This window comes from Castor canadensis, chromosome 3 (genome assembly GCF_047511655.1).
Source record: "Castor canadensis chromosome 3, mCasCan1.hap1v2, whole genome shotgun sequence".
In the NCBI taxonomy this organism is placed as follows: Eukaryota; Metazoa; Chordata; class Mammalia; order Rodentia; family Castoridae; genus Castor; species Castor canadensis.
The window spans coordinates 12,936,904-12,956,716 of NC_133388.1; the positions used below are offsets into that span (position 1 = coordinate 12,936,904).

Genomic DNA, 19,813 nt, shown 5'->3' on the forward strand with positions numbered 1-19,813 from the left:
AGTTCAAACCCCAGTGCCACCCCCTAAAAAAAAACAAAAAAGAAAGAAAGAAAACCTTTGGAACTAATTGGTCTGGTCAACTACTACCCTTTATATAAAAAGACAAAAAGCCAACAAAATTAATAACTCACTTCAGCTGCATGGCTATCAAGCAGTTTCATGATCTTACCACAACCTAATCTTAATTTTTAATAACTTAATAATTTAATTTTCAAAGTGTAGCTCTGTGTCAGCAACAAGTACTTAAAAATAAAAAAAACCCCAGTACTAATGAAGCAATCTTACCAATAGTTCAACCTGGCATTCATTTTTCTTCTGCCTTACATGAAACTTTATACATGTAAGGAGATAATCCAACAGAAACTTTACAGCCTTTTGAACCACCCAAGGACTTATGAGAATTACAAGGTCACAGATGTTAGCTCTGCAGCAGACTAACTGACCTATTCAGATGTAAAGTCAACCAACCCACAAAACCAAATTTTCTGCAGCATGTAGGTCCAAATAACAGGGAATTGTAAGGGGGGGTTGCTCTGAACAAGTTCTCAGTGCAGCAGAGGTCTTCACTCTTCAATGCAAGATTTTAGCGGAAAACACTATAGCACCTAGCTACAACTATGAACGCACAAAAATGTATGTTGTGCACTTAAACATGCATGCAAACACCACGCTTACTACCTAAATGAAAACTCAGATTTCCACCTCACCCTGTTTATTGCAAGCCTGGACCTGGCTTTTGGCATGTTTGTGGACCATGACAATGGAGCAGATGTAAAATTAAGATGCATATGCGTAAGTTCAAATTCTATAAAGAAATCATTGAGACCAGATTTACCAAACAAAGTAAAATCCAAGATCCAGTTTTGAAATACCAATTACCTTTGCTAAGTTAAAGACATAAAAAATCTCTCATTAGAGAAAAATTGTTTCCAAGCCTCTTTCTCATAGTTTGGAATACGAAGGGTCCAAGAAAATCTATTGGAGTTTACAACAGGATCAATAATGTGAAAAACATTTTTCATCTAAAAATAGTTTTCTTCTCCCATATGAAACCAGCCAATACATTTTATTAAATAATTCAAATAATAGCCAGGCATGGTGGTACACGTATGTAATCCTGGCACTCAGGAAACTGTTAGAGGAAGACCAAGAGCTCAAGGCCAGCCTGGGCTACAGTAGTGAAGCCCTGTCTCAAAAAACAAAAATAAATAGTCACTTTATATACTAAGTCCATATGTTTACAATAATTATCAAAAATAACCAAAAATTATTAATAAGTCAATACAGACCTATAAAATCTAAATTCTAAAGTGGTAAGAGTGCTGGGCACCAGTGGCTCACACCTATAATGCTAGATACTCAACAGGCAGAGATCAGAAGGATCACGGTTAGAAGCCAGCCCAAGCAAATAGTTCACAAAACCCTATCTCGAAAAAACCCTTCACAACAAAGGGCTGGTGGAGTGGCTCAAGGTGTAGGCCCTGAGTTCAAACCCCAGTACTGCAAATAAATAAATAAATAAATAAAGTGGTATGAGTCATTCTTTACATGTTTGTAAAATATTTCTACCATAAAGGTCAATATTTCCGTGGGCGGGCTCAAGTGGTAAAGTGCCTGCCTAGCAAACATGAGGCCCTGAGTTCAAAACCCGGTACAGCCAAAAAAAAAAAAAGAGAGAGAGAGAGAAAAGGTCATTATTGCTTAATATTCTTCTCCAAAAAAGAATTCACTTATTTGAAGATAAACCCAACACTTCTTTAACAAGCAGAATAATGTTCAAGTAACAGATATATCCAACCAACAAAACAGGAAATTTTCATATGCCAAGTTTCAAACGGTAACACTTTTATCACACCCATCATCAAGGAAAAACTGAGAGACAAAATCAACCCTAAGAGGTGACTGAGAAGACAAGAACATACAAATGATTAATTTAGTCCAACTAAAATTTCTCTAGCAGAGTATCAGTATCAGAAGATAAAATCATAATACACAAATATTTATGTCTATAAGTAGGTTATTAAATATGTTTACATTTATTTTGTCACAATTCCCTACTCATTGTCTATTATCATAAAAAATGTTCCCTTACACGGTAGTAAAAAAAAAATTTAATTACCAATCTCTTACTTTCTTTACTGAGTTATTGTTTTACCTTCCTGGAAATTAACATTTGTTTGATTATAATCACAAGAAGCCCAATTAACCAAATTCACCTTTGGTACTGCTTTTGCTTTCAAGCCTCCATTCTCCACAGCACGGAGGTCCAGGTTGCCATCATCTTTACTTCCTATAGCTTTTAGGCCTTGCAAAAGAATATCACGCAGGTTTTGATAAAGAGGTTTTTCAGTATAGTCCAGTAATTTCACAGTTTCCATATATTTAGCAATTTCACCTAAAAGAATAACAGTCATTTTATAATTTTTTAATCACAAATCTGATGTATTTCTTTAACTTATAAGAAAACAATTTATGGCTACTGTAAAATTAGAATGCAAATATACAACATCATTTTAAGATATCAATTTTTTTCAATCTCTTGTTTAATGAAAGGTATGTTAATTTAATTTTCAAATAAGTAAAATAAAAAATATTTTGAGATACAATTTAAAAATTTTTTAATTGTGAAAGACAAGAAAGTATAAATATTTAAATTTAAATATGAATAAATGTAGTTCCAAAGCTATACAAATACAAAAGAAACTAGAAGAAAGATTCTTAAAGTAAAATGTCATTAAATACAATAGATATCAGAGCCAATATATTTCAGCGATAGAAACCAACAGTTCTGTAACACACAGCTGCACTCTTTGCATAAGGCCTAAATAAAATATGTCAAAAACAGAGTGAAGCAAGAAGTACGCCCTGATTTTTACATAGAAGAGAAAAGCTGCCTTCTGAATGACAAATGTGCCTTGAGACAGAACCAAATCTTAGAAGAAATCCCACCAGTCATGATCAACTTTTTTCAACATTAAAAATCCATTTTGGGCTAATGACTCCTACCCTTAACCTCTAGATTTGCATGTCAACTGCCTCATTTATTTGTTCTTGGATATGTAATTGTCACCTGAAACTCCGACAAGTACATCTGTGTACTCCTGACCTAACCCCAAACTTGCTCCCTTCCTTGAACCTGCTCAGTGTTCCTTGAATCTTTTCTTCCATCCCTTGTCCAATAAATCAAGACATCCATCTTGTCAGTGCCATGTAGAAACGTTCATTAAGTGAAATACTTAAGCACCAACTATGTGCCAAACTCTATTCTAGATACTGGGGATATAGCAGGATAGTAAGACAAAACTTTCACTTTCTTAATCTGATAAAAGGGATCTACAAAACACCTAAAATAAATATCACTGTGTCTGCCAAAATACTGAAAACTCCCAGGCTGACAGAGTGGCTCAAGTGCTAGAGTGCCTTCCTAACAAGCACAGGGCTCTGAGTTAAAACTCCAGCATAGGGGCTGATGGAGTGGCTCAAGTAGTAGAGTGCTTGCCTAGCCAGTGTCACAGCTCTGAGTTTAAATCCCAGCACTACCAAAAAAAATTCCAGCACATGCCCCCAAAAAAAGATGTGTGAAAAATCCCTCTGAGACAGGAAAATACCAAAGATGTCTGTCCACTTTTACCACTTCCATACAGTTTAACAGAACAGATATACATGCTTTTAGCTAGTTGAAGGCATGACAAGAAGTAGAAACTATAAAGAGTAAAATGGAAGGTGTGAAGACCCTTTAGTTACAAACAACATGATAGCACGTGCACAAATCCTACAGAATCAAACCAGGCATGGTGGCACACCTCTAATCCTAGTACTAGGCTAAGGCAGGAGGATCATCAGTTCAAGGCCAGTCTGGGATATATGGCAAGATGCTCTTTCAAAAACCAAAAAACAAAACGAAACTAAAAAAAAAAAAATCCCACAGAAAATCTACTAGACCTAATAGGTAAATTTAGCACAGTTATAGTATACAAGGTAAATGTGTAAAAATCTATCTTACTATTCTATTTCTATATACGATCAAAAAGCATGAGATTCTGAGATGGCGACTACAGGGAGGAAGCAGAAAGCGTGCTTCCGAAAGTAAAATCATGGACAGACGCTGGAGATACACCTTGCAGGAAAAACCACCAAGAAGAGGAAAAACTCCAACACCTCCACACCCCAGCCCACACATAGCATCCTTACTCCAAATTCAATGGAGAAACCAGGAAGGCGCCCACACCGCCAGACGCCAGCTCCTAACCTGCTTGGGAGAAGCAGACAACCAGATGAGCTTAGCGGCACGCGGTTCTCCCACACACAACCCTGGGCTAAATCAGCATAGCCACCTGGACAGACTGAACCCCACCCAGGGAAAAAAGAGAAAAAAACAAACTAAATAATAAACAAGCAGCTGGAAAAAAAAAAAAAAGAAGAAGACACTTAGCAAAGAGGGCAAGGGCACCCTGAGCTCCGGAGAGTGGGGGAAGGGCACTCCCTCATGGAACTGCCAGAAGGCAGGAGTGGCGCCACCACCCCCAGTGCACTTGGAGAGGGGAAGGCTTCCAATGGTGGCTAAAGTGTGGCACACTCCACAGGAGAGTGGGGAGGGTCACCTCCCCACACGAATTCTAAATAAAAAAAAGACTGCAATTGCAAAAGGTGGGTAGAGCCATACACTGGAGAAAACAAAAGGGGCATGCAATCAGGAGAACTCTAAATAAACAAAGTCTGCAGCAGCAGATGGCTGACAGTAAGAGGCAGGTGAGCCATAGCCTCAGATAGACATTCACAAAGCTGTCTCCAGACTGCCTTTTTTTTTTCCTACTTCCTTTGATGAGACAATGACAGAACTAGGGCTGGATGCTGAAGTACTAACTGAAATTGTACTGCATTTGAACTTGGGATTTTTTTGTTTCTTTTTCTGATTTTCTTTTGTTTTTTATCCCCTTTGATGACAAAACGACAGAACTACTTCTCAGACACTGAGAAGTCTTCAGGACTGGAGGCTGAAGAACTAGCAACAAAATCATTAAGACTGAAACTTTATTGCATTGGAACTTAGGGATTTTTTATTTTATTATTATCCTCTCACTGTGCTAATGCCTGTTTAGCTTACTGTTAATTAGTATACTATCTCTCCATGTTTATTTCTTTGGCTCTGTTTTTTGTTTGTTTGGTCGCTTTTTGTTTGTTTTGTTTTTTTCCCTTTTTTTTTTTTTAACCTTCTTTACTTTCCCTCTCCTCTCAACCTTCCATTCTAGGTATCACCATTGTTATTATTACAAGCTGGACAATACTAACTTACACAGAATACAGGGACAGTAACAATATCAAGGGCAATGATGGAAAGACAGAAAAAAGAGGGAAACCATTTTCCCCCCAATAAAAAATTAGTACAGGAACCAAAGGCAAAAGAAGAAAACAGATACCCAGATCCAGACTCCAACAAAACAAAGATAAACTATATCAAAGAACCCAACGAAGCCCACAAGAACATTCTGAAAGAAGAAATTCTGCAAGTAATCAATGAGAATTTCATAGAGATGATACTGGATATAGTCAACCAAAATGTACAGGAAACACTCAAGAAATTCCAAGACAACAAAAATAGAGAATTTGAGGAAGCAGAAGAACAAATAAAAGAAACTATAGAAGCACTGTGTATACACCAAAGTGAAACAAAGAACTCGATAAATAGAGATAAATGAACTCAGGACGAAAACAGAAAATATGAAAGAGGAAGCGACACAGGATATAGAAAACCTCAGAAAACATAATGAAACACAAATGCAAAACAAAATGGAAGGCCAACCCAGCAGACTACAACAAGCAGAAAACAGAATCTCAGAACCCGAAAATGAAATGGTAATTAAAGGAAAACCGAAGAACTATTAGCTAAACAACTCAAGACCTGTGAAAAGAAAATGCAAGAACTCACCAACTGCATCAAAAGACCAAACCTGAGAATCATGGGCATTGAAGAAGGAGAAGAGATGCAAGAAAAAGGAATGCATAATATAGTCAACAAAATAATTACAGAAAATTTACCAAATCTAGAGAAAACCATGCCCATACAGGTACCTCCAGACCTCCAAACAGACCTGACCAAAAGAGAACTACCCCATGACATATTGTCATTAAAACAACAAGTACAAAGACTAGAGAAAGACTATTGAAGGCTGTAAGAGAGAAAAACAAATAACATACAAAGGTAAATCCATCAAAATCACAGCAGACTTCTCAACAAAAATATTAAAAGCAAGAAGAGCTTGGGGTGAGATCTTCCGGGCACTGAATGAAAATAACTTCAACCCCAGGATACTCTACCCAGCAAAACTATCATTCAAAATAGATGGAGCAATATAAGTCTTCCATGATAAGCAGAAACTAAACAATATATGACCACAAAGCCACCACTACAAAAGATTCTTCAAAGGATTCTGCACATAGAAAGTGAAACCCAACATAACCATGAAAGGACAGGCAGCACCAAACTACAGGAAAAGAAAAAGCAAGAAAGTAGAGAGTAATCTCAACTTAGGTACACACAATCAAACCTTCAAACAACTAAGACAACTTAATGACAGGAATCACCACATACCTATCACTACTAACACTTAATGTTAATGGACTTAATTCCCCCATCAAAAGGCACCGCTTGACAAACTGGATTAAAAAGGAAGATCCAACAATTTGTTGCTTACAGGAGACCCATCTCACAGACAGAAATAAGCATAGGCTTAGGATGAAAGGCTGTAAGAAAATTTACCAAACCAATGGCCCCCGAAAATGGGAAGGAGCAACAATACTTATCTCTGACAGAGTAGACCTCAAACCTACATTGATCAAACAAGATAAAGAAGGACATTTCATACTAATAAATGTTGGTCAAATGAATTCAAATGTGCAGGTAGAGAAAGAATTTGACCTCTCATCATATAATACACGAGTCAACTGCAGGTAGATGGCACATCTGCACGTATATCTGGCAATCTGTAATTGCCAAAAATTAGAAATAATCCAAGAGCAGAACAGATAAATAAATAATGGTAAATAAATGCAATGGAACACTATTTAGAAGAGAAAACGAACAAGCCACTGTGAAATATGCAACAATGGGGATGAATTTCACAAACACAGTACTGAGGGAAAGAAAAAGGGCATCAACAGAAATAGACTACACAGGACAGGGATTTTTACCTATTTCACTCATTGTATGATTCTGTTTATAACTTTTAAAAACAAATCTGGTGTTAGAAGTTAAGCCAGTAGGGAGACGCTACTGATTGGTAAGAGGCACAAAGGGTAATTCTAAGGAACCATATCGTGTTTCTCAAAGTGAACCAACATAAAGTCAGGGTTGTCCTCCCTGAAAAGGAGGAAAATTGAGCAAAGGCCTGAAAAGTCTTCTAAGTAGGCCTCTGCTGACACGTGTCACTGGCTCCACTGCCCCTTCCCTTGCCTGGATTGATACAGTACCCACCAAACCTGCCTTCTGTTTATGTCATTCCCTGCCTGCTCTGCAATCTCTCCTCACAACAGAAGTCAGAGAGATTTAAAGACAAGGCAAGTGATGTCACTCTTCTACTCCTAACCTTACACTCTTGCTCAAAGTAAAAGCAATGCCCTCATGATGACCTAAACAGATACATTCTCCAAACCCACCAAGCACATGTGTCCCTTCTATCCAGAATCCTCTTCCCAGACCTTCACATCACTCACTTCCTCACCTCCTTCCTGCAATTGCTCCAATGTCCCCTCCTCAATGAGGCTGGCCTTGACCACCCTATGCAAAATTACAATCCCTCTCCATAATCCCTATCCTATCTCCTCACCCCCAGCTTTATTCCTGGTTTTCTTATTTTTCTACAGTGCTAACAACACAATATACCAAAAAAATTAGCTCATGGCTTCCAACTAGAATTTAGCTTCATGAGGGCAGGGGTTTATGTGTTATGATCAGTAATGGAACCCCAGTGCCTACAACAGTCTCTGGCACACAATAAAGGTTCAATAAATAATACCTGCATGAGCAAATGAAATTTGCTTTCTTTCCTTAAAGAAATGTATAGTTGAATGAGGCTCAAATACTTATAAGAACTCATCTGTGGAAAGGGAATGGTTTTTTTTGGTGACAGCAAGCCCCTGTTCAATGGTTACACTTACAAATCCTTAAGGGATATTTTATGGACATCACAGGCCTTTTCTCCTACCAGAAAACAAAATTCTTATGAACACCCAAGAAGTTTTTCCTACCTGGCTTGTTTTTTTCAGGAAAACATTTCTCCATCAAACCTGCGATATTTTCTCTGTATCTGTAAAAAAAAATTAAGAATGAATCATTGTTTGAAACTTGATTTTATATTGTTAATATTTAATAACAGTATACAGCATTGTTACATCTGAAATATGCTTACAAATATTCTTCTAAAATAAACTGAACAAATGTCAAAAGAACCTTACTGCTTAAAAAGTACTATCTTGCTTCCACATTAGTGTCATTTTTCAAACTACAGTGCCAAGCCAGGCATAGTGGCACACATTTGTAATGCCAGAACTTAAGAGGCTGAGGCAGGACAAATCCAGGCCAGCCTGGCTACAAAACAAGATGCTCTCTCAAAAATAAACAAATAAACAAAATTGTTTTAAAAATTAAAAAAAACAGAAACACTACAGCTCCTATCAAAGAAATCTGACTAAAACCATTTGTCATATCACAACTTTCCCAAAATAATTTAAGTTGTCCTTTACCTAATTTTGGAATCTCTAACATAGTTAGGATCTTTCAAATTATCCTCCCAAGGAAGATGGCCACTAAGCCACTGGATCATGCAATAACCAAGTATTTCCAAATCACCACGTCTTGATGGGGCTACAAATACAAAAGAAGATTAAGCATAATAAAATAACTTTTAAGGTATAATTTCATGTATATATAAAGCAATAACACTAAGTCTGTTTTTCATCATAAAATTTTGCTTATAAGGAATAAAAGTTTTGAACATTAGTTTGCATAGAAAATACTTGACCTCCAACTAGTAATTTACTCCAAAACCCAAATTGGTAAACTTTAGGATTTCAAACTGAGACTAGTCCTAGACTATTAGTTTAGGAAAATTATAATGCATTTAATACTGTCTTTGGAAAACTTGAGGATATTCAAAATGTTACATATTATTAAGAGGACTAGAGAATTAGGTCTACAAAAAAAAGAATGATTTATGGCCAAACTACCCTGATCTCATCTGATCTTGGAAGCTAAGGAGGGTTGAGTCTGGTTAGCACTTGGATGGGAGAGAAAAGAAATAAAGAAATAAGCTATTTCTGAAGAAATAAGTTAACTTACAAGTGACAAAATAAAAGCTACATGTTATGAAGTTATAGCTGCATAAGAAAGTTCAGACTTTAGAAAATAAAAACAAGCCAACATTCCAATTAAGTTATGTACTACTAAAAAGAGATCTTGACTGTATTTGAATAAACCATCTTACCACTACAGCCTTCTCAGTTATTTTCAAATGGTAGGAGAATGAGGCGGGAAGGCAGCACATGAGGACCATTACACAATTAGAAGAGTCTAACCTCTGCTCTCTTTACTGACTCAACTTTCAGCTCTTTAATTCTTCTCTAGTTATCTGTGCATAATTAAGAATTGTGTAGGAAATCAGTTAAGAACATTAACAGTGTGTTTCTCACTCAAGTACTGTGGAACATACCCACACCATTGTGAGCATCAATGCTGGTAAATTCAATGGTGCCATCATGGCATCTTTTGGGGTCTTCTTTGTATTCTTTATGAACTCCTTCTGGGCAGTACCGATAAGCAAGGCCATAATCCACCAAGTACACCTGTAAATTTGCAAGTATCAAGACAAATTAAAATCAGAACCATTGCATATATACTACTTTAAAATAGAAAAATGAGGCTGGGAGAGTAGCTCAAGTAGTAGAGCACCTGCCTAACATGTGTGAAGCTGAGTTCAAACTCTAGTACCACCAAAAAATAAAAATAAAATAATGTCATTTGAGAGTGATTTATCACAACAGCAAATCATAGCACTCCAAATAAGATCTGAAATGCACACAACAGCAAATATTTGATTCTGAAGGGCTATTAAAAATTCGTTAATTTATTCTTTATTTTGTTTGCAGAGCCTTGCACACATTAGCCAAGTGCTCTACCACTGAGCTACACATCTAGCCCAAGATTTTTTATTTTTAAGAAAAATGTTAAATGACCCTGTAGCTATAGTCTAGATAATATCATTTGACTATATGTACTTTTTTAGAGAAATATGTGCTAAACTTATAATTAATCTTGGCTCCTTAACTTGAGCAAGGATTATAGATCTTCACTTTTCCTACAATGTCCAGAACAAGTGAGGACAAAGTAAGCCATCAATATATGTTGTAATACAACTAATACTTTTCACAAAAAAAAAGCACAGAGTATCAGACTGCTAATATAGTTAACATATGATACAATAGTTATCTTCTGATTTTGTTTCCTCACTTGTAAAATAGTCAAATACCAATTTACTTGATAAAAATACTCCAAGGATTCTGATAATGATCAGAACTTTAAGGCCAGGTATGGTGGGGCATGCCTATAATCCTAGCTATGTGGGAGGCAGAAATGGGAGGACAGTGGTCTGAAGCCTGCCCTAGACTACCTGAAAAACAACTAAAAGCAAAAAGGGTTAGGGTGTAGCACAAGTGGTAGAATGCTTGCCTAGCTAGTGTAAGGTCCTGATTTCCAACTCCAGTACCACCAAAGGGTGACAGGGGAAAGAACTATAAGATGAGGCCTTTATCTACACTTAAATACTATATATTAGAGTCAATTCTTCATAATTAAACCTAAATTTGAATACCATTTACATAAATATGTGTAGCAATATATGGTTCTGATTAACACATGACACTAATACATTTGGCACTCTGTATCTCTAATTCTGGTAACTGTCAGGAATGTATGCGTGTAGGCAAAAGGAGAAACTGAAGAAAAATAGAAGGATGGATCTAATAGTGAAAAATAATCCCATCCACAGCATATGCCTGAAAAATAACAGAACTGCAAAACACTTTCATATAAACAAAAGCAGCATGTTTTAGTCAAGTGCAAACTAATGAGGGTTGTGTTTTTATAATATTATTCACAACCAGAATACTTCAATCAATAGGACCCTTATTGTTCTGGTTCTTAAGCTGGGTTTCAGGTTTTTTAGTTGGTGTTGTCCTTTTGTTGTTTTGAGACAGAGCTTTACTACATAGTCCAGGCTAGCCTGGAACTCACAACTCTCCTGCCTCAGTCTCCCAGTGCTAGGAATGCAGGCTCATGCCACCATGCCAACATGGTTTTTTAGGTTTTTTAGATGTTTTATTTTTAACAGATACAACACCTAAAATGAGATGTTTAGAAGGAAGTGAGATAAATTCTCTGATGGCCTTTCAGAGCTCTTCATTAGCATGCCATACTACAGCACCTCTCTTCTAGGGAAGAAGTACATAAGTAGATCCCTTCTATACATCACCACTGACATAGGGAAAGCAAACACATAACATAATAGAAGAAGAATAGGAGTGAAAGGAAAAGGAAAACTCAGCAAGAGGTAAAGATAGGCTTGAAAGAAGAATGATATATATAGTGTACTGATCAATAAGTACACAAAATCGAATACATTTAAAATGTTTAAATTTTCCTTTTATATGTAAGATCAAGTGAGAACACATATAAAGTACAGTGACCCAACTATAAATGTCAACTAAACCTTACTTTTACAAGAAAACACGTAAACAGCTGTAAGAAAATTGTATAGATCCCTCTACTTTAAATTGACCTTACAGTATTAGCTTTCCTCCTTCTCTTAAACAGTAAAAACTACAAAGGGGACATAATAAGCTTTTAAAAATGTACATGTGAATTCCAAACACTAACGGTATACAAATTTAGACAGCTCAGATATTTCTATAAACCGATTGATTTGAATAATCAACACGTTAAAGAACAAATTATCCAAGTAACAGAACACTTACATTTGATGGATTCCTTGAACAAAAGAAATAAAAAAAGTGACAAAGCAGACAGGCAAACATAATTCATCAGTGTACTATATAATTTTAAGCTTCCACCCCCAAACAGCTATTTGAAATTCATTTTGTATCACAAGCACTTCTTCTGAATATTATTTAGGGCAAAATAGCCAACTTGATAAAATGCCAGCAAATTGCATCAAAAATGTAGAATGTTAACTAGATAAAAGTGTCAAGAAGAAATATTATTATTACCGTACCTACTTCATAAAGTAAAACTTCTGCATGGGTTCAAGAGTTCAGAGCAACCATATTTGTTTTCAAACAACATGATTTAAGTAGTAAAAACTAAAGTTATAAAACTACCTGGTCAGGATTCTTGTAGCTCAGAAGAAGATTTGAGGCCTTGATATCTCCGTGTACATACTCGTGCTCGTGAATATATTCCAGAATATCCAGCTACGAAAGTATCATACAAAATAAGTTAATGCAGTACCTAACAGCAACCAGCAGAGGACCGAGCTTCAACATAAACTTGCCATTACTGTATTAAAATCAAATTTTTTAAAAAACAAGAAGAATGTAGCTCACATACAATTCTTAAGCTTAGCTGCAAGACAGTTTTCCGAGAAAACCTTTTGGCATTTGCTTCATATATTTTCTGAAGGTCACTCCCAAAGCGATCCATTATCATAAACCTGTAACTGAAGACAAACAAGAAAAGTCAATGAAGAAAATGTAACTCAGGAAAACATATTTTGCAATAAGAATTTTCCTTTTAAAATAATTTTTTCAAGGCAATGTTTAGGAACATAGCATTCTCTTGGGGGGAAAAAGGAAAAAGAAGGAAATGTGAACAAACATTCAAAACAATTTCACCCACCTGGAAATCTGAAAAATTCAGATTTCCTATTCTGCCTTTTACCCAAAAAGTCTGTTAGAAGACAACATTATTTAACATAACACCCACACAGAGGAGCCAACAGATTCATCTACAATAAAAATTAAAATAATCTGAATAACAATGAGAGCATTGATTTTTCTCATAAAGTTAATTTATGTTTCTAGATACCAGCTTCCTCTATTTTTAAGGTACATTTCAACAATACCAACTTTCTGTTAAACTCAAGGTTCTCAAGAGACACTGTAACAGCTAACTGGTGTAAAAGGATGGTTCAGCAAACACTTGCTAGCCAAGATTTGGAAAAGAAATATCCTGGGAAAATGGGAAGATCTCTGGTTTTGCTACCAAACAGCTACATCACCTTGGCCAAATGACAACACTTCCATGGTCTGCAATTTCTACAGAAGTAAAATGAGGAAGCAGAGTCCTTTCTAAAGTCTTTTCTAACACTCAAATTCTAAGGTTCAGTCTACACTGAAAAAGCAATACCACTGTTCAGTTTTTCCTCTGAGGATCACTTTCATGCTCAGTTTTCCAAATTCCAAATTGTTTGGTAAATCATTTCCCACCAAAAAAATCAATAAAAGCCAACACCACACTCAAAATGTCTCACAAGGCATCTTCCAATGGGAATGAGATTATGAATCATCATCACTCTAACAGCCAGCATTTATTGAACACTTGGTATGAGCACATCTTTTTCTGCAAATCTTCTAATAAGTAAAATAAAATCTATGGAGATAAAATGATTTGCCCAAAGTCACACGAGTAGTTAGTGGCAAAAGGTATTCATTCAGATAAGATTCCCTGGTACCCTGATCTCTAAAATAATAAAGAAGGAATGTAATTTTGACTTTCTGATTTCCTCTGTATCACAGGTTTTGAAAGGCTCAGAGGTGAGAACAAAACACATGTATGTGTTTGCTTTTACAAATAAGACATGTGTATAATTATTATAATATATGGCTAACAAAAAGGCAACATCTGCTGACAGTCCGAAAGAGGGTTAAAACACAATTGCTTAATTCAACGTATGATCCATTAATAAATCATTAAATAGGTCTTTGTTCTTATGCACCAGTCACCCTACCACCACTCTCAATAATCTCTTAATCTCCTTCCCATTTCTAAATTATAAACATTAATTGAAGCATGATTCTATAAGCTGCATAGAAGTTGTTACCACATTCTTCTGGAAAGACAGCTCTATCACTGAGTAGTAAAATGAAAGGCATTTCTGAATAACTCCTCCAAAGTAAAAACCTTGGATGTATACTCTTCTGGGAGCTTAGATAAAACAATTCAAGTAATGGGAAAATATAAATCGGTATAAATGATTTCATAATGGTAACAGCTAACATTTTTGCAATCTTAACACTGTTCTAAGTGCTGTGTGTATGTGTTAATTCAAACAAATTACAAGGAAAAGTAAAGGATTTCTGGCAAGAAAGGGACTTGCAAGAATTATCTTACTTTCTATTTCTTTACTTTCAAAGACATATAATATTCCAGCAAAACCAAATGTAATAAAGTGGTACATGTGATTCAAGGAGTGCCCACACTGAAAGACACATGGATCTCAAGTAAAAAATACTGGTTGTCTGTCACCTAACAATACCTATGCCACTGCCTTGAAGTCCATCCTAACAAAACACCAATTTGGTTCAGGCACTCCATCCTCTTCCATATATCCCATTTGCCAGACCAATCACCTTGTCCTTACTAGTGACTGACTTAAGAATGAGCACTGGTAAAATTCAGACCAAGAAAATATGAGTCAGTCCACCACAGGACTCTGAGAAAGTTTTCCTTTCCTTTCTAAAAAAGAGAAACTCACAAGACACTGATACCACTGTCTTCTGTTGGGTACTGAGTCTGCATGTGAAGCCTAGAGATGGAGCAGTCACCCTGAGAATATCCAGAGAACAAAGCCAAGATCCGGCAAATGTGCAAGACCAGCCGGGTGTGGAGGCACACACCCGTTAATCATAGCACTCGGATGGCTTAAGGCTGGAGGACTGAGTCTAAGGCCAGTCTAGACTACATAACAAGTTGAGGCCAGCCTAGACTACATAGAATAACCCTGTCTCAAAACAGTGCAAGATAAGGAACATAAGCTCCTGATGATAACTTAAGATAGCTGAGTCAAAGTTTTCCTTTACTTGCAACTAAAAATTATTCTAACAAATATACCTGTGGTTTCAAACTAAGTCTACTCAAGTCTCTGCTACTAGCCTTACTCCATGAAATTTCACTCATTCACTCATCCAAATGTGTAATAAGTGTTGATTATGCACCAAAGTATTAGGGGTTTTCTCTAACTCAGCTATGCCAACAACATTCTCTCTATTCTCTCAATCCCTAAGACATCTAAGAGTCAGAAGTTACACAAGTTAGCACACAGTTGTTCTCTTAATATTTCATACATGTCCATGTTTCCTCTCACTAGATAGACTAAAACTCTCACTAAAGAATAGGATTCTCATTTTCCGTGGGCAGATTATGTATCTACCGAAATACCAAAAGGAATCCTAAGGATTCTCTTTTGCATAAAGGATATAAGGGTGTGGGGGCCCTTTTGGCTTTGTTTCTATTTGTCAGTTGATACTGTTCCACAGAAGTTCTCCAGATTAGAGAAGTACCCCTCCTAACAGGGAATCAATCTGCTACTACATAAAGAAGGAAGGAGGGATAATATCTTATTTATCTTATTTTCTGCCTCATATACCCCACATAGTCTAGATGAAGGCCTACAGAAATTGAGGGTGCTTAGTAAATAATTCTTGATAAAGCAACTGGATAAGAAATTCTCAGAGAAGGGAAAATAAAAGCAAACTATGCAGTGTTTACCTTTTTCCATCTTTGTCATGTAGACCAGATCCCCAGTACTTAGGGACACCAAGATACTTCAGTCTATGGGTACGAATCCATTTCTGAACTACAAGTTAAAACAAATGCTTGTGAGTTCAACTGCTATACAGAACTGATAATTATTCTTTTAAACTTAAGAGCAGAATGAGACTTCCCCTTTATGCATAAAACAGAATGAGTACAGTATAACCAATAAACACAAAATACTTTACAATCAAAGCATTTTATTGATGTACGAAACTGTTATCCTGCCTTTAACATTCTTTAAAATGAAAAATCTGCAAAAAGCATTTTTAAAAAAGCAAAACCACACTAGTGTAATTGTAGTTAGGAAGACTTACTTTTTTTTTTTACCCCAATCTATAAATTTGGGGTTTCCCCTTCAATTTTAAAATTTTTTCTTCAACCAGAAAATCAAGATCTAGAGGAGATGCAAGTTTTCCTCCCACACCACCGAAGTTTTAGATTCTTAGAGGGAAAGGGAAGGAAGACAGATATGAGCAGAGCAGCCAGAGAGGTTCTATTCTCAACCATGATACTCTAGCTCATCAATTATGACATGCCCCAGCTTATATTCTCCAGAAATTAGAAAAATACACAAGAAGAGATCCTTGAATGACACTCATGGATTAAGGACAGTTTTCAATATTTAACAGTATTTTCGAAGTCATATATCACTTACTATCTTTATTCTACATATCAATATAGATGAAATCGTACAACAAACCTACTAAGAAATCAGAATACAAATGTCATTAGAATGCAATTTACTTACTAAGCAAAAAAACAAAACAGTCGCAAGATGTAATGTTCTAAGCTTGGTTTATACAAAACAAAATGAAATGAAAAACGGTGGTCATTTTAAGTGTATAATATGTGCACTGTATTTCTTACTTTGCTCTGGTTTAGCAGCTCGCTGATAGAACTTCAATTCAGTAAAAAGAGGTCCATTGTCACTGGGTTCCTTAAAAATACGAGAGTTAATTAGTACTAGCACTAGTTACAATTACTGAGTTATTTTCTGTGAACCTTCAAAACAGACTAACAAATCATGTTTTCTTCCAAAACAATGCAATTTTGACATTTAAATATTTAACTGTTTAAACATTAAATTCAATTCCTCGGAACTATTTTAGATATTCTCAGAATAGCCTCTAAGTTTTAAATTCCTCTCGAGTTCCATTTTATAAGTGATAAATTATACAAAATCATATATACAGCTCAGTCTTTGCATAAGTTTAAGAAAAATGTTTAAACTAATTTTCATCTTTATTAAGCTTTCCCTTAAGCAAAGACCAGCCACCATGTTAACTGTATCACCAAGGGGCTACAAGATATTTCTGAGATTTAATAAAATTTCAATACCTGGCTTAACCAATTAATGGCAAGATTCCATTCTTTTCATGTTTTTCATTACTGCTATACCTAGTGTCCCAGGACTGGCAGACACAGACCTTATACATTCTGAGTCTCCAGGACAAGCAAGCACTGTCCATTGAACTGTATCCTTTCCTTTCTAACATAAATTTACAGGTTTTCCAAACAAAAGCACTATACCACTTATTTCCCACGTGGTACTTTTAAGTCAAAAAAACAATGCAGCTTAAAAACAATAGTTTTCCATTTCATATTTTGAGGGTTATTAGCAATTCAAATTACTTATAAAGAGGTATGCATTCATAAAAAGGTATTTGCACAACAAGAAATAATAGCCTGCAAGGAGTTTTTCCTTATTAAAGAAATACGGAAGTGTGAGAAAGATCTTATAGTTTTGTAGACTTTTTAAATAGCAAATTTTGTCTGATTAATATGAAATAGTGTTTACTTAATGTTTGACAATTTTGTGTTGGTTATTATCTTCTTTATTAAAAATATACCATTTATTTCTTTACATTTAGAGAAATAAATGTGAAGCAGTGAAAACTTCAACTGAGGAAGAAAACATTTCTACACTGATATGAGAGCTGCTTTTCTTTCAGAGGTATAGGAAGAAAATTATTTTGGACGGCACACCTACATAGTTGATGTTTAAGGTTCAAAAGAGCATTAATTGAACTGATAACTGGCCCTATTAAATCCTTAACTGAGAGAAAACATGAAATCATGGACTTTTGGGGTACTGGACATGCCCTTTGCAAATACTTAAAATACATTCACTTTTGTTTTCATTCAAGAAAACTCTCACCTACCAAACAAGTTAATTTTGTGCCTTGAGGTTTATATAAAACCATTCTTATATATACAGTTGAAGTATCTCAGATTTACTGTAATTCAAAAAACGAAGTATTCCCAGTTAAAACGCTTACAGGAAGACTCTGGAGATCTGCAGTCAAGTGGCACATAGTTATGAATATTTAATAGCAAATGGGCAGCCTATGAAACACATGGATTAGAACCTAAAAATAAGCCCGCCTTATTCGCTACAGGTATCCTTTTCAACTCCACCTTAGAAGAGTGGTACACATAGCTCAGTAAGTCATCGACTCTTTAGGTAGGAACCCATCAGTATACTGAAGTCTGAGTGTGAAATCCCTCATTTGTGTGCTCAGCAACTGCCTTCCCATTGGCAACCATATCCAAAGGCATTTGTGAATGTTTTAGGCAAATGACCAAGTGAGAGTCACAGAATCAGTGGAAGAAATAAAGAGAAATTAAAGAGAAGGAATTTTGGTTAACTTTTGGAGCAGTTCATTAATAAAACTAAGGTTGGAAAGAGGCTTTCATAAAACAATTCCTGGCTTATTACTATCAGAATAAAATTCTGACTTATTAACTTGTGCCATATCAACTTTAATTTTTAAGCTTTCCTTCAGGTAGTAATTTATTAAATTTAAAATAATGAGAATCAACCATATAAATCAGGCCATTATAATGAAAGAAAGCCCACTACAATGAAGGCTGTTTGAGCTCATTTCATACTTTTTCTAATCCAATAAGTTTCCATCATAAGAAAATAAAGGAACTACTTCCTTGGCACTGCACTCTAGCCAAAGCTAGCTATTTCTGTTGAAGAAAATACCTTAACTCATAACTAAAATTTTATTAACATATTTCAAATCTAAAATACTTTGCCAACTCTATAATAGCCAAGATTTAGAAAAGAAATTGGGACTGACATTTTAACTAGAATATCACTAAACGTTTCTTTAAGACTTCTAAGTGTCAAAATGAAGATGACAACAGAAAAAAAATTTAAATGTGATACATTTCAATGGCACCATCTAAAAGCAACTGGCTGCCATTTAAAAATGAAGCTATACAAAGTTTCTCCTTCCTATGAAAAACTATGATATCTGAATTGAAAATTCAGGTCACTTCTCATAACATCAGCAAGTAAAATCAAACATCAGTCAGCAAACTTTTTTCCTGGGAACTCCGGAATACAAATTTCTATCAGTATTTCTACCGCACTGGTAAAGGAGCAGCATACGATGAACTGTTAGGTTATACAATCTGAAAGCCTAACCTCTGTCTCCACTTTCTGCTCCTAACATGACTGCGAAGGGGAAGTGCAACTCAAGCAACTAACTTCTTACTACTCTGAAGTCTGTTAGCAAGAAAAAAGAAGCTTCTTTCTACGTGCATTATCCAACTTATCAATTTCCCATTTCTCTCTGCCTACCTAGTTTCCTGAAAAAAAAAAAAAATCTCTGAAGAGGTAGAAGGCAGAATAGAAGCTTCATTCTTTGGTGACCCAGCATCACTATCCCACAGTTGCTTCCACAGGCTAAGGATGAAGGCCCCAAAGAAAACCAGAGACCACCACTGAGTAGGAAGGAGAGTATTTTTTGTAGGCACCTAAACACCTATCTTGAATATGTATGGCTTAACTTCACTCCAATGCCAAATGTAAAAAAATAAGCTAACTATTCAGATCTCTTTCACAAAGCAAATATATCAGCAGTAATCAAATTGATTGACAAGTCTTCCATTTTAAGGTGGAAACCCATACCAGAAGCAATCCCCTACTGAAGAAAAGGATCACAGAACAAAGACTTAAAGGGGTATACACATGAT

General features: G+C 35.7%; 1 protein-coding gene across 4 annotated transcripts in view; it reads right to left on the reverse strand.

Moving 5' to 3' along the window:
* The window catches only part of Vrk1 (VRK serine/threonine kinase 1), an 89,789-nt gene that overhangs the window by 19,768 nt on the left and 50,208 nt on the right, over positions 1-19,813 (reverse strand). For all 4 annotated transcript variants that reach the window (XM_020186103.2, XM_074067189.1, XM_020186101.2 and 1 more), the window contains exons 4-11: positions 16,691-16,760; positions 15,776-15,863; positions 12,617-12,725; positions 12,388-12,480; positions 9,705-9,837; positions 8,740-8,860; positions 8,245-8,303; positions 2,217-2,395 (exon numbers count right to left, since the gene is read on the reverse strand). In XM_020186103.2, the coding sequence (XP_020041692.1) occupies positions 2,217-2,395; positions 8,245-8,303; positions 8,740-8,860; positions 9,705-9,837; positions 12,388-12,480; positions 12,617-12,725; positions 15,776-15,863; positions 16,691-16,760 (852 nt within the window). The remainder of the gene's footprint in view (positions 1-2,216; positions 2,396-8,244; positions 8,304-8,739; positions 8,861-9,704; positions 9,838-12,387; positions 12,481-12,616; positions 12,726-15,775; positions 15,864-16,690; positions 16,761-19,813) is intronic.